General features: G+C 35.3%; 1 protein-coding gene across 4 annotated transcripts in view; it reads left to right on the top strand.

Annotated features, from left to right (window-relative positions):
• Window positions 1-13,318, top strand: part of WWP1 (WW domain containing E3 ubiquitin protein ligase 1) — a 109,054-nt gene that overhangs the window by 83,681 nt on the left and 12,055 nt on the right. For all 4 annotated transcript variants that reach the window (XM_039464379.2, XM_039464381.2, XM_039464380.2 and 1 more), the window contains 5 exons: window positions 1,001-1,089; window positions 5,032-5,191; window positions 8,646-8,779; window positions 8,868-9,008; window positions 12,956-13,076. In XM_039464379.2, coding sequence (XP_039320313.1) covers window positions 1,001-1,089; window positions 5,032-5,191; window positions 8,646-8,779; window positions 8,868-9,008; window positions 12,956-13,076 — 645 coding nt within the window. The remainder of the gene's footprint in view (window positions 1-1,000; window positions 1,090-5,031; window positions 5,192-8,645; window positions 8,780-8,867; window positions 9,009-12,955; window positions 13,077-13,318) is intronic.

Here is a 13,318-nt window from a genome sequence, read left to right as displayed (position 1 = left end):
CTATCCAAAAGTGAAGCCTACTTACCAGTAACCTCCATGTAAGCTATTAAGGATTATGAAAATTGGATATAGGTATTATTTTTCAGTTATATTAGCCTGTGAATAAATTCATCATTGTATATTCAGAGTTCTTTTCCTACTGAGAAATGGAATGTTTGGTATAAGCAGGATGCAGAACAAAGTTTTTGCCTCTAAGGGCTGCTTGTCAGAAAAATGTGCAAGTCACCTGTTGAAAGATTTTGGTACAGCTTGGTGAAACTAGCAGGGGAGATAGTATTTTTAACCCTAAAGCCTTTTGTGTCAAACTCTTCCTTCTTGCCATTAACCCAAAGTGTAACTATCATTTAATACTAGAAGGGAGATAGAGTATAGTTGACCCATAAACAACACAGGGACTAGAGGTGCTGACCCCTTGCACATTTGAAAAGCCGTGTATAGCTTTTGAGTACTCAAAACACTGAACTGCTAATGTCTACCATTGACTGGAAATGTGAAGAGTCAATTAACACATATTTTGCATAATATATGTATTATATACTGTATTCTTACAATAAAGTAAGCTAGAGAAAAGAAAATGTTTTTAAGAAAATCGTAAGGAAGATAAAATACATATACTATTCTTTAAGTGGAAGTGGATCATCATAAGGTCTTCATCTCATTGTCTTCACATCGAATAGGCTGAGGATGAAAAAGAGGGCTTGGCCTTGCTGTCCCAGGGGTGGCAGAGGCTGAAGAAAATTCAAGTATTAGTGGACCTGTGCAGTCACCATGTTGACTTAAACCCATGTCAACTATATGTGAAAGTGAGTTGGGGATTGATTGATATGTGTGTCTTTATCTAGTTTGTGAAACAAACCGATTCATCTCTTGTGTTAAAAGCATTGTTGCATAAGATAAGGAAATCTGTAATTTTGAAAATACAGATTAAATTTAAATTGTTTTGAAAGGAACTTGCACTGCATATGAGTATTTAAATATTAATGTTTTTGTTGTTAATTAGATTATGGCATTAAAACCCTATGACTTGAGGAGGCGCTTGTATGTAATATTTAGAGGAGAAGAAGGACTTGATTATGGTGGCCTAGCAAGGTAAAATGAAAAATTACATATCTGCTTTGAAATAAATATATTCATTGTATACAGGGGAAGTATTCTTGAAAACATGTGAATATATTGTATTAAATTTTTGAATTAACAATCCAAAATTTTTTTAAAAAAATACACAGGGTAACCATTATTACTACTTCTCTTGGTTATCTTTCTATATATTTTCTATACATATATGTAGATTTGTATATGTGTGTAATATATATTTGCTGCTTTTTTTAACAGAATTAATGTGATGTACAAAATGTAGAATGTGATTTTGGTTTTTTATATAGTATGGACTTCTTTCTATGTTAGCATATATATAGCATGAGTGAGTGAATAGTTCGTTTGTTTCTTTTCGTTCTTCTTTTTTTTAGACAAGTTTTTATAACTTTATGTAGAAATGAAGGTCTCACAATTTTGTCCAGGCTGGTCTCAAACTCTTGGGCTCAAGAGATTCCCCCACCTCAGTCTCCCAAAGTGCTGAGATTATGGATGTGAGCCATAGCACTCAGTCTGAATATTTTCTTTTTTTAAATGGCTGTACAATATTGTATGGAAATATTGTAATTAATGGATTACCATGCATACATTCTTATTTTTTGCTATTATAAGATCGTGTTGGTTTTATGTTTATGTTTTTAATCCAATCTGAGTTTCTTTTGGGAATAAAGTTTTCTACATTCGCTAAATATATTGTTAACAGTAGATACTCGTAAAGCAATATGAGTGAAAAATCCTTTTATTTTTTTATTTTGTCACTTACTTTTTCTGCCCTAGACTAATTTGGCAACAATTTATTGTTTAGCAAAACATTTTGGTTAAATCTTTCTAAAGAATTCAAACTTGATTTTCATAGAAACAACTCATTTTTTGGACTCATATTTCAGAGGTGCACAGAATTACAAAATCACAGGTTTAACACAATTGGCAAAAAGAGATATAGAACCAAGCATAACTGGTGGGAACAGATACGTTATAATATATGTGGGATTATCAGAGTTTTGTTTACATTAGCATATTTCCTCATTTATACCATCATTAAACTTTTCAGAAACAAAACACTGCCTGCCACAATAATCTTCATATTGCATCCATTGTGAGTTTATCTCAGTTTCAGAAATGTTCAGACATAAGAAAGGTACATCTTAGAAATGAGGAAATATGGTATTTTTATAATGTCTGTCTTTATTAACATTTACATTCTTGTCTGAGTTCTAATTTGCCTCAATTTTTTGGGCCTAAGTTTTATATTTTGATGGTTTTAATGCATATAGCCAGTTGCTTCATAACATGATTTTTTTTTATTCCTAAATTCTTTATTTAATTCATGTATTGGTGGGCTAGAGTCATCATCAAATTGTTTATTACAGAGTTTACAGGATTGATATATTCCTATAGTCTTTGCATAATGTTCCCTGTTGCTTTTACATATAAACAACAATTTTACTAGATATAAATTTCTTGCACAGCCCTTGTTTTCCAGTACTCAGACATTGCTTCACTGTTTTCTAGCATTGAATGTTAGTACTGTGAAGTGTGAGGCCAACCCCTTGTAGGAACCTTATTTTTCCTCTGGGTGCCCACATAGTCCTTTTTCTTGAAGTTCAATAATTTCATTGTTGATTGTTTTGTATCTTTTTTTAGGAATATATTAAGATCTTCCTTAATGTCAGGGAAGTTTTCTTCTATTATATCTTTGAATATTTTTTCTGTTCCATTTGTTCCATTTTTCTTCAGGAACATCAGTCATGGGTATGTGGAATCTCCTTTGTCAGTCTTACATGTCTGTCATCTTTTCTCTAATCATTTTTATCTTTGTGCTTTTCCATTTTCTTTTAATTTTTCTCAAGCCTATCCTCATGTCACTGTTTGCAGTACTGCCCTACATTTTGCTGCTTCTAATGTGATTTTTCTTCATTAGTGGTTTTCCTGTTTTCTTCGTTTTCTTTCATAGGCTCTGCTAGCTCATATGTTGTCTCATAATTTTTCAACCTCTTGTGTCTTTTTAGTTTATTTGAGAGTATCAAGAAGAATATGTTGAAAGTTAATTCTTCTGCCTCTTGCTAGTTAGGAATTTTTTTCCTTTTCTGATAGCATCAGGAAAAAGGTTAGATGCCATGTGTTAGCCATTCTTCTTTTGAATTGATTCATTTTTCCCTGGGTTGTTTGCTAAAAGTGATTGGAAGCATCTGGAGGATTTATTCCTAGATTTTATATATGTATCTAAACATACTCTTACTAGTCCTTCTCTGTCCTCTTACCTGGGGCATGTCTTCAGCCTCATCATAGAGGGAAGTCACTTTGTTCAACTACTACTATGTTGCAGCTGGACTTAGTTTTAAGAATTGGCATTTACCATTTCTAGTTGATTTTGTTTAGGAACTCACTTCTCTGCTTTTCAGGCAGTGTCAGGGATTGTGTTTTTAAAAGCTTTAGAAAAGCATTTATTAACAGGCTGCCAGGCCAGATCTAACCTACAGAGAGGTGGTCCTCATTGTGATTTTACAATTTTAAATTACTTGATGACATTTGAAAATCATTATATTATGCTTAAGAATTATTTTTAAGCCGGGCGTGGTGGCTCACGCCTGTAATCTCAGCACTTTGGGAGGCTGAGGCGGGTGGATCAGGAGGTCAAGAGATCGAGACCATCCTGGTCAACATGGTGAAACCTCGACTCTACTAAAAATACAAAAAATTAGCTGGGCATGGTGGCACATGCCTGTAATCCCAGCCACTCAGGAGGCTGAGGCAGGAGAATTGCCTGAACCCAGGAGGTGGAGGTTGTGGTGAGCCGAGATCGCGCCATTGCACACTCCAGCCTGGGTAACAAGAGTGAGACTCTGTCTCCAAAAAAAAAAAAAAAAAAAAGAATTATATTTGACTTCTTTTTTAAAACACTAGATCAACAATCCCGCCTTCCCATGTGACATCAGTGAACTGAATCAGACTCACTGTTTTCCCATAGGTTAGCATATACTCTGTTTCACTACAGTGTCCTCCACTGCCCAGTTGTCTGAGGACTACGATAATATGCCTGTAAATTCTTCTTCCTTAAAACCAGTAATTTAGCAGGGATATGAGGAATGGAGGATTGTGGCTAAGCAGAGAATGTGAGCCCCATCTAGAGAATAGAGAAGGAAACCCGCTCCTTGTACTCACATATCACTGTAAGCATTTGAGTTTGGAACCCTTCTTTGGAAGAAATTGCTGTTGAAAAATACCTTTTGGAGACTGAGTTATCTTGTAATACTTTTATCTAGTTGGATTTCATATATTGAACTTTAAAAAATTAGTGGAAAAAGGTTAGAGATTGCTTAGCATATTTAAATATTTAACCTTTTAAATATTAGTTTCATTTTTAATGCAGTGACAATAAAGTTAAAACTGTTCTATAGCAGCAGTGTTACGTATCTCAGTGTCACCTTTAAGTGTACATTAACACCTATTGTATAAGTGTCCTAGAGTGCTTGTAAGACTTAAGAATACAAAAAATACATGGCTTTTGCCTTTGAGAAACTTACAGTCTGATGGATGGGGCAAGTCATGTGCATAAAAATGAATAATATTGGGAGATTGTTACCACAGAGTAGTCAGTGACTGATACTAATACAAATACACTGGAAATTACTTCAAAAAATTGTTGAAGTGGGATTTAAGCTGAGTTGAAGTTGAAAAGATAAAATGTTGCATAAAAATAAGCATGTTATATCTATATGAGGATCAGTGAATTTGTAGTTTGGCCACATTGAAACTAGCAGGTAACTTAAAATGGAGAGCCAGATCATAGAAGAACTTGAATGGAGGGCTGAGGAATTGGGCAGTGGAGTTCTTAAAGGCTATTGAGCAGAGGTATGATGTATATATGAGTATATTTAAGATCCGTTTTTAAATTCACATGTTAATGTTAAAAAATAACTTTGATTTATTTTCTTATAGAGAATGGTTTTTCTTGCTTTCACATGAAGTTTTGAACCCAATGTATTGCTTATTTGAGTATGCGGGCAAGAACAACTATTGTCTGCAGATAAATCCAGCATCTACCATTAATCCAGACCATCTTTCATACTTCTGTTTCATTGGTCGTTTTATTGCCATGGTGAGTTCTTGACTTTATTATTTTTATTTATTTAAATTTGTTACAAATGTATTAGAGAAGGCTTAAAAAAAAAAAAAAAGATATTTGCTATTCACAAATTTTGTTACCAAGAAAGTTTTCCTGGAAAGAGAGTATAAAAATACATTTTTTGAGTATCTATATAAAATCAGGATTGTGAATATGAAGATTATTGGTACAGCCGCTTAGTCTTTAAAAGTCTTTTCATTTTTAAAATTAAAACCCATTTATAGTATGACTACTTTTATTTGCTTATTTATTTTCAATAGAAAACATTTAAATACTTCTGAGACAGGATCACACTCTGTTACCCAGGCTGGAGTGCAGTGGCATGATCTCAGCTAACTGCAGCCTCCATTTTGCAGACTCAAGTGATCCTCACACCTCAGCCTCCCAAGTAGCAGAGACTCCAGGCTCGCCCCACTGTGCCAGCTAATTTTGTTGGGGTTTCACCATGTTGCCCAAGCTGGTCTCAAACTCCTGGGCTCATGTGATCTGTCTGCCTTGGCCTCCCAAAGTGCTAGGATTATAATGCGAGCCACTGCTCCCAGCCTACTTTTCTATAAAAGGAAAATCTGAGCTATCTAACAATTGTATTTTATTGTTTTTGGTATTTTTAGAGCTTTGCAGGAACTCTTATGGAAGTATTGTCTTTTGGAAAGTGTTTGTATTTATTTACCCATTTATTTGCATTTTATTATCTATTAATTAATTCAGCAAAAATTTATTGACAGCCCTACTGTAATGCCAAGCACTGTTCTAGGCTCCAGAGATGAAAAAAATACACAGTTGATGCTCTCAGCACCTAAAGTCTATCAGACAGAAACAAATAATCAATGGATATATTCTGAAGGAAACAGTGTGTTGCTAGGAAGCCTCACTGATGGATGACACATGAACAGAAATTGAAGAAAGCTAGGGACTGAATCTTGCAGGTATCTTGGTGAATATTGAGGAATGACAAGACAAAGGCTGTAATGTGGAAGTGAATTCTTGACTGAGAAAGAGACCAGTATAGCTGCAGCAGAGTATGTGAGAGAGAATGTAGTAGGAGATGAGATTAGGAGATGCTGTCTGGAATCTTTAGAAAATTCACATAAGAGTTGACTAGGGCAGTGAATGATATGATCTAAGTAACATGATCTGACTTAAATATTATTAAGCTTTCTTTACCATTATGTAGAAGACAGACTATAATTGGGGGTATAGGAAAACACAGCTAAAAGCAGGAAAGCCATTTGCAACAATCCAGGTGAAAGATAATAGTGGCTTGGACTTGTGTTTTGCAGCAGTGGAGGAAGTGAGAAGTGGTTTGGATTCTGGGTATATTGCAAGGTTAGAATTAACAGAGTTTTCTGACAGATTAGATGCAGGGTGTGAGGGAGAGTCAAGTATGGCAACAATATTTGTGGCCAGCTTGTCTGGTTGCAAATTTTGGAGGTGGAGGAAATCAAGAATATTTAGGTTTGGCTCATTAAGTCTGAAGTAGACATACAAATGGAGATGTTAAAGAAATAGTTGGGCCGGGCACGGTGGCTCAAGCCTGTAATCCCAGCACTTTGGGAGGCCGAGGTGGGTGGATCACAAGGTCGAGAGATCGAGACCATCCTGGTCAACATGGTGAAACCCCGTCTCTACTAAAAATACAAAAAAATTAGCTGGGCGTGGTGGCTCGTGCCTGTAATCCCAGCTACTCAGGAGGCTGAGGCAGGAGAATTGCCTGAGCCCAGGAGGCGGAGGTTGCGGTGAGCCGAGATCGCGCCATTGCACTCCAGCCTGGGTAACAAGAGCGAAACTCCGTCTCAAAAAAAAAAAAAAAAAAAAAAAAAAAGAAATAGTTGGAGGTATAAGTCTGGCAATGAAGGGATATCTAGTTTAGAGATGGGCATTTGGGAATTCTTGGCACAGAGAGTATTTAGGTCTATATGATTGTTTATAATCACTATATAAATTCATTCCTTATGAATTCTGGATATTAGACCTTTGTTGGATCCACAGTTGTTTAATATTTTCTCCCATTCTGTAAGTTGTTTGTTTATTCCCTCTCTTGCTGCACAGAAGCTCTTTAGTTTAATTAGGTCCTACTTATCAATTTTTGGTTTTGTTGCAGTTGCTTTTGAGGACTTAGCCAGAAATTTTTTTGCCAAGGCTAATATCAAGAGGGCATTTCCTAGGTTTTCTTCTAGGATTTTAATAGTTTTAGTTCTTACATTTAAGTATTTAATCCATCTTGAGTTAATTTTTATGTATGGTAAGAGGTAGCACTCTAGTTTTATTCTTCTGTTATGGGTAGCCAGCTAGGGGATCACATTTCAATAGGAGATTTGGAGGAGACAAACATCTAAGCTATACTACGAAGTTAGAGGATAAAGAATTTAATAAAGTCAGAATATAAGGAATATGAGAGCCATGGGCTTGAGTTGGAGAGAGGAAGAAATTTATTTAGCACACGTACCAAGTAATAGAAAGATTACCCATAATACGATTATATGGATTCAGATGCTAGTAGTGAGCAGCTACAGTAGAACACACAAAAGTTCTCTTCTGGTTGCTTCTGTTTCCCTCAGTGAAATAGGAAGTAAGGTCATCAACTCAGAATGAGTGGGGAGAAGTATTTGAGGAAAGAGGAGTAGGAATGACATAGTCATCTAGGAAAGTGGGAGAGTGAATGCAGTAGGGAAATGTGATTACCAGGAAATAGACCAGTAAGGAAATATGACTGTTGGTCATGGAGCAGTCATCTTGATTATTTATGCATTTGTATCATATTCCATTGCCTACGTACAGGCATTTAGTAACTTGAGAGTTGAACTTAGCTAGGCTTGGGATTTTGCTAGAAATACACTGGTGGAGGTAGGGTTTGAAGGGAGTTATTTTAATGATTGACTATGGAATCTAAACTGAGTAAGGGGAGACATAACTCATGAGGGGGCTGAGGTATAGTATTAATAGCTTCAGTGGATGTTTTAGTTTTCCAAAGTTGCTGGGAGTCTGGGGCTTCCCATTGCTGGTTATTGTGAATAGGAGTGAAGGCACAGTGGGGTTAGTCCTAAAAACCTCACAGGCAATGGTGAGAGTAAGAAAGGAACAGGAGAGTGGCCTTTTCAGGTGCACAGGGCCCTTCTGCACTCCTTATCCAATTAGGTTAATTTAATTTATAAAACATTTAGGAAGGTTGAGGCAGGGTATGGTAATAGAAGTCCTTTATCACCTATACAGTTTTTGATATGTATTATATAACTGTGTGTTATAAAATAGATTTTGTTTTAGCTTTTTCATACCTAGCATTTTATGTATTTTAATTTTCATAATTTATGCCATTCACTTATTCAAATCTTTGTTTACTTATAAACTGTCATGATTTTTCTGTTACCATTGTTCTCTAAGAAACTTATTTTGCAGATTTTATTATAAAATGCTTCATTTTTCTTTGCAGGCATTATTTCATGGAAAGTTTATCGATACTGGTTTCTCTTTACCATTCTACAAGCGTATGTTAAGTAAAAAACTTACTATTAAGGATTTGGAATCTATTGATACTGAATTTTATAACTCCCTTATCTGGATAAGGTTTGAAGATTTTTGTTTTGCAATAAGCCATTTTTTTGAAACCCATTTTATTTCATTTTGTTAATTAGTATATATATATTTCACTCAGAGATAACAACATTGAAGAATGTGGCTTAGAAATGTACTTTTCTGTTGACATGGAGATTTTGGGAAAAGTTACTTCACATGACCTGAAGTTGGGAGGTTCCAATATTCTGGTGACTGAGGAGAACAAAGATGAATATATTGGGTAAGGTGATATACCTTGTTAAGCTTAATTTCTAGAACATGTCAGAACTAAATCCTCTGTCAGTAGCCTTAATTGCATCCCCTTTTCATGCCTTTGGGAAGTTCTTCTCACCAGTACCAATGTTCTTGAAAAAAAGAGAATATATGTTGACCCTCATTTTCCCATTGCCATTTGCTATAATCATTCTACCATTTCCTTTTCCATATCATTTTCCCTTTTTTAATCTAGGCTTTTAAATAGTGCTCACCACAGCCTCTTTCTTGAAACTCCATGTTTTCTTGAATTCCATGATCCTATGTCATACTGATTTTCTTTACTTTCTCTCTTTTTTTTTTTTTTTTTTTTTAATTTTGTTTGTAGAGAGGGTTTTACTCTGTCACTCAGGGTGGAATAATGGTGTGATCATAGCTTACTGCAGTCTTGACCTCCTGGGCTCAAGCAATCCTCCTGCCTTAGTCTCCTGAGTATAGGCTTATACTACCATGTCCAGCTAATTTAAATTTTTTTTTTTTGTAAAGACAGAGTCTCACTGTATTGCCTAGACTGGTCTCAAACTCTTGGCCTCAAGTCATCCTCCTTCCTCAGCCTCCCAAAGTGTTGGGATTATAGGCATGAGCCACCACTTTTGGTTACTTGCTCTTTTTTAATGGCAGTTTTCTAAATCTCCTATTTCTTAATATAGGCCTTTTTCCAATATTTTATTGCAATCTGCTTCTCTAAATAATTTGTTAACGTAGCATCAATTTTCTGTTAAAGTTATATCCAAACTTTAGAAATAATTTCCATTTGCCAGCCAGGTAAATCCAAACATTTTCAGGAAAGAACCAGGCAGTAAGTTTTTTAGGCTTATTTCAACTACTCAGCTCTGTGGTATAGTGTAAAAGTAGCCATAAGTAGTGTATAAACAGATGTGTGATTGTCTTCCAGTAAAACACTTATAGACACTGAAATTTGATTTTATATAATTTTCATATCCTAAAATACTTTTAATATTTTTCATCCATTTTTTTAAAAATACAAAGGCTATTCTTAGCTCACATGCTAGACCAGAAAAAAAAAGACAATTAGGCCCACAGGCCATAATGTTCCAACACCTGAACTACAGATGACTCTTAAATGTAATGTGTCTAAAATCCAACTTTTCATTTCTCCTAGCTGTTGCCTCTTACTGATGTCTTCTATGAATAGACTACCATTTTCATCCTCTTAGATTCTAGCTGTCATCTGTCTCTTTCAGATTCTTAGTTTTTTATATTTGGTTTGAAAAATGGATTGGATTATACACATTACTCTGTGGCTTACTTTTTTTCGTCTTAAGGACAGTACAGTTAAATCCAACTTATTTTCAAACAGCTAGGTAAATTGTGGTGTATGTATTCTATACTTTTCAGCTATTCCTGCCAATAGAGATCATTTAGGTTGTGTCCAGTTTGGGCCACTGCAAACAAGATAGCAGAAAACTTCCTTAGGCATGAATCCATACATCCTGCTACTTAGTTTTGTGGGCTAGATTTTTAAGAAGTGAAGTTACTGGATCAGAAAGTATTTAATAGATACTGTTATGTGGCTTTTATAAAATGTCATAGCCCTTCTTTTTTCCTTCTTAACTTGTAAATTGCTATGACCTTCCAAATTTACATCCTTAGTATATCTGCTTACTAAGTTTAATGTACCCTTCTTAGCTTGGCATTCTCAGCCTCTTCTTTTTTCTGCTAAACCAGAAAAAAGTGAGAGAAATTACCAATAACTAATTTCTTCTTTTATGCCTTTGTACTCTGTTAGGTATTTTTGTTTTGTTTTGTTCTCCAACATGCATTTATTACACTAACTGGAAAAAAACAGTAACACTATATTTTGAGGAAAATATATTCACAAAGATTATGCATAAAGCACTGGACTTTCTCTATTTGTTAAACCTGAGCCTTCCACAAAGTCCAACAAAAATAAATACTACAACCTGAGCAGTTAAAAAAATGCTGTCAGTGGTTTCAAATATCAAAAGCACTCTAAATAAAATTTTACTATGTAAGATTTATATTTACTTTCTGTTAAGCACTGTCTCAAAATATTTTATCACTTTAATACTATTGATAGCTAATCATGAATGCAGTAGTTTTTGGAAGATTTTGTTTCAGTCTCAATAACATACTTTAGATTTTTAAATCTTGCTCTTGAAAATTATGTGATAACACTGTAGTTGTTTTTTTTTTTTTTTTAAGTGCACAAGATAGGCCATCAGTGAATCTGTAAGTAAATGAATGGTAGAAATAGATATGAAATACTACTGGAATCCAAAGTGGGAAGAGAACTATTATTTCTGCTGGGAGGAATCAGGAAAGTTCTTCATTGGACATTATGTATTAAGTTAGGTCTTAAAAGATGCATGGGAGGCTGGTGGCTCCTGCCTGTAATCCCAGGACTTTGGGAGGCTGAGGTGGGTGGATCACTTGAGCCCAGGAGTTCAAGACCAGCCTAAGAAACATGGCAAAGCTCATCTCTACAAAAATAAATTAGCTGGGCATGGTGGTGTGCACTTGTAGTCCAGCCACTAGGGAGGCTGAGGTGGGAGGATCACCTGAGCCCATGGAGGTCAAGGATGCAGTGGGACCAGGCAAGAGTGAGACCCTATGTTAAAAAAAAAAAAAAAAAAGAAGAAGAAGAAGAAGAACATACATGAAAGCTTGCCTTATGGAGGGAGATGTTTTTGGGACAGGGAAAACAGGAAGAGCAGAATTGATGTTTTAAGGGGATATGTTGATGGTGAGAATTAATGGCTGTAATGGAGCCTACAGTGATAGCCAGGTTTAAAATTACCTTGGTTTAAAATTTAGTTGAATAGAGGTGAGAAAGTGAAAACACTGAGTATGTTGTATTCTTATAATGAGTGTGGTGGTGAAGAGAGGACAGAGTAATTTAAAAAAGACACTGGGTTAAAGGAAGAGTTTTTGGAAAAGAATAGTCTGAATACCTATGTGGACAAATGGGAAGAAAAGTTGGAGTTGAGGATGTGGGACAAAGAGGGTTTAGTAATTGAAGAAAAGTTGTGGAGGCAGCCTTAGAAAAGCATAAGGCCAGCTTCCTCTAGGAAACAAAAAGAAGATTGGAAATGGGAGGAGTGTTAATAGTTTGGCTTTCTTTTCATCTGCTAGAATCTGTGTATGAGGTGGTATATGTTGCTTCTCTAGGAAGACCTTTCCAGATCCATCTCCTTTTGGAATCTCCTTTTACAGATTTTGTGTCATACAGATTTTCTTCCTTATTTCCTTTCTATCATACTTCCCTGCTCTTACAGCTGCTTTATATATGTCTCTTTAGAGTGTTTTGTTTCCATCTTAACTGAGTTCTATACTAGTTAGGAAATCTTCATGTTCTCCAATAAACCATCAGGTAAAAAACCTGTTCTCCAGCCTTAAGGCCTCTCAGACCATAAACGTACACCAGCACATGGCTTGTTGACATATGGTCATTGCATAGTGAGATAATCCCTTGCCTCCCTTGAGTCAGAGTCCTCAGGTCTGTCATGGCAATGCTTGGTGTAAGAAGAGCCTATTAAATGACTAGCTATTCCTTTCCCGAGTAAGCACATGATATTTGTACTTGCTTGTCTAGATATAAACAGGAAATAATTAGTGCTAGGATTTGGCTGTTTTACTAGTGAAGAACCTCCTATTTATTTTCTTTTTTCTGTTTTTTCCTTTCCTATTTATTTTAAAAGCATCCTTTTTAATAGCTACCTGTGTGCTAAAACTGATTTCCTCAAATGTGTTAACTCTAAAATTATATACATACATATATACATATGCACACACATCACGTTTATATATGTGTATTGTGCATATATATGTGACATTTAGAAAAAGAGAAAGAGCTATAGAAGTTCTTGGTGTTTTTAAGTATTTTACTTTACATATAAATTATCTATTTTTAAATATCATCTTTATTTTCAGTTTAATGACAGAATGGCGTTTTTCTCGAGGAGTACAAGAACAGACCAAAGCTTTCCTTGATGGTTTTAATGAAGTTGTTCCTCTTCAGTGGCTACAGTACTTCGATGAAAAAGAATTAGAGGTTAGGCTCTTTTATTATGCTATTGTAGGGAATGTTAGCGGGGGGAGGGACTAATTTTGTGCTTTTACAGAACAGTGTTCACACATTTTAAAATCCTGTAGCACAATCTTGAATCCTCTCATTTGTCCAGATGTCAAGGTGGTGTTTATCGTAGCACTGGGTAAAAGTCTTGATTATGTTCTCTGAACCATATGATGCCATGAGCACAAAATCATCAATCAGTGTCAGTTGTTAGGAGTCTT

Source organism: Saimiri boliviensis, chromosome 15 (assembly GCF_048565385.1).
Source record: "Saimiri boliviensis isolate mSaiBol1 chromosome 15, mSaiBol1.pri, whole genome shotgun sequence".
NCBI lineage: Eukaryota > Metazoa > Chordata > Mammalia > Primates > Cebidae > Saimiri > Saimiri boliviensis.
The sequence above is the reverse complement of the archived record's forward strand: the minus strand, read 5'-3'. Positions and strand labels throughout refer to the sequence as shown.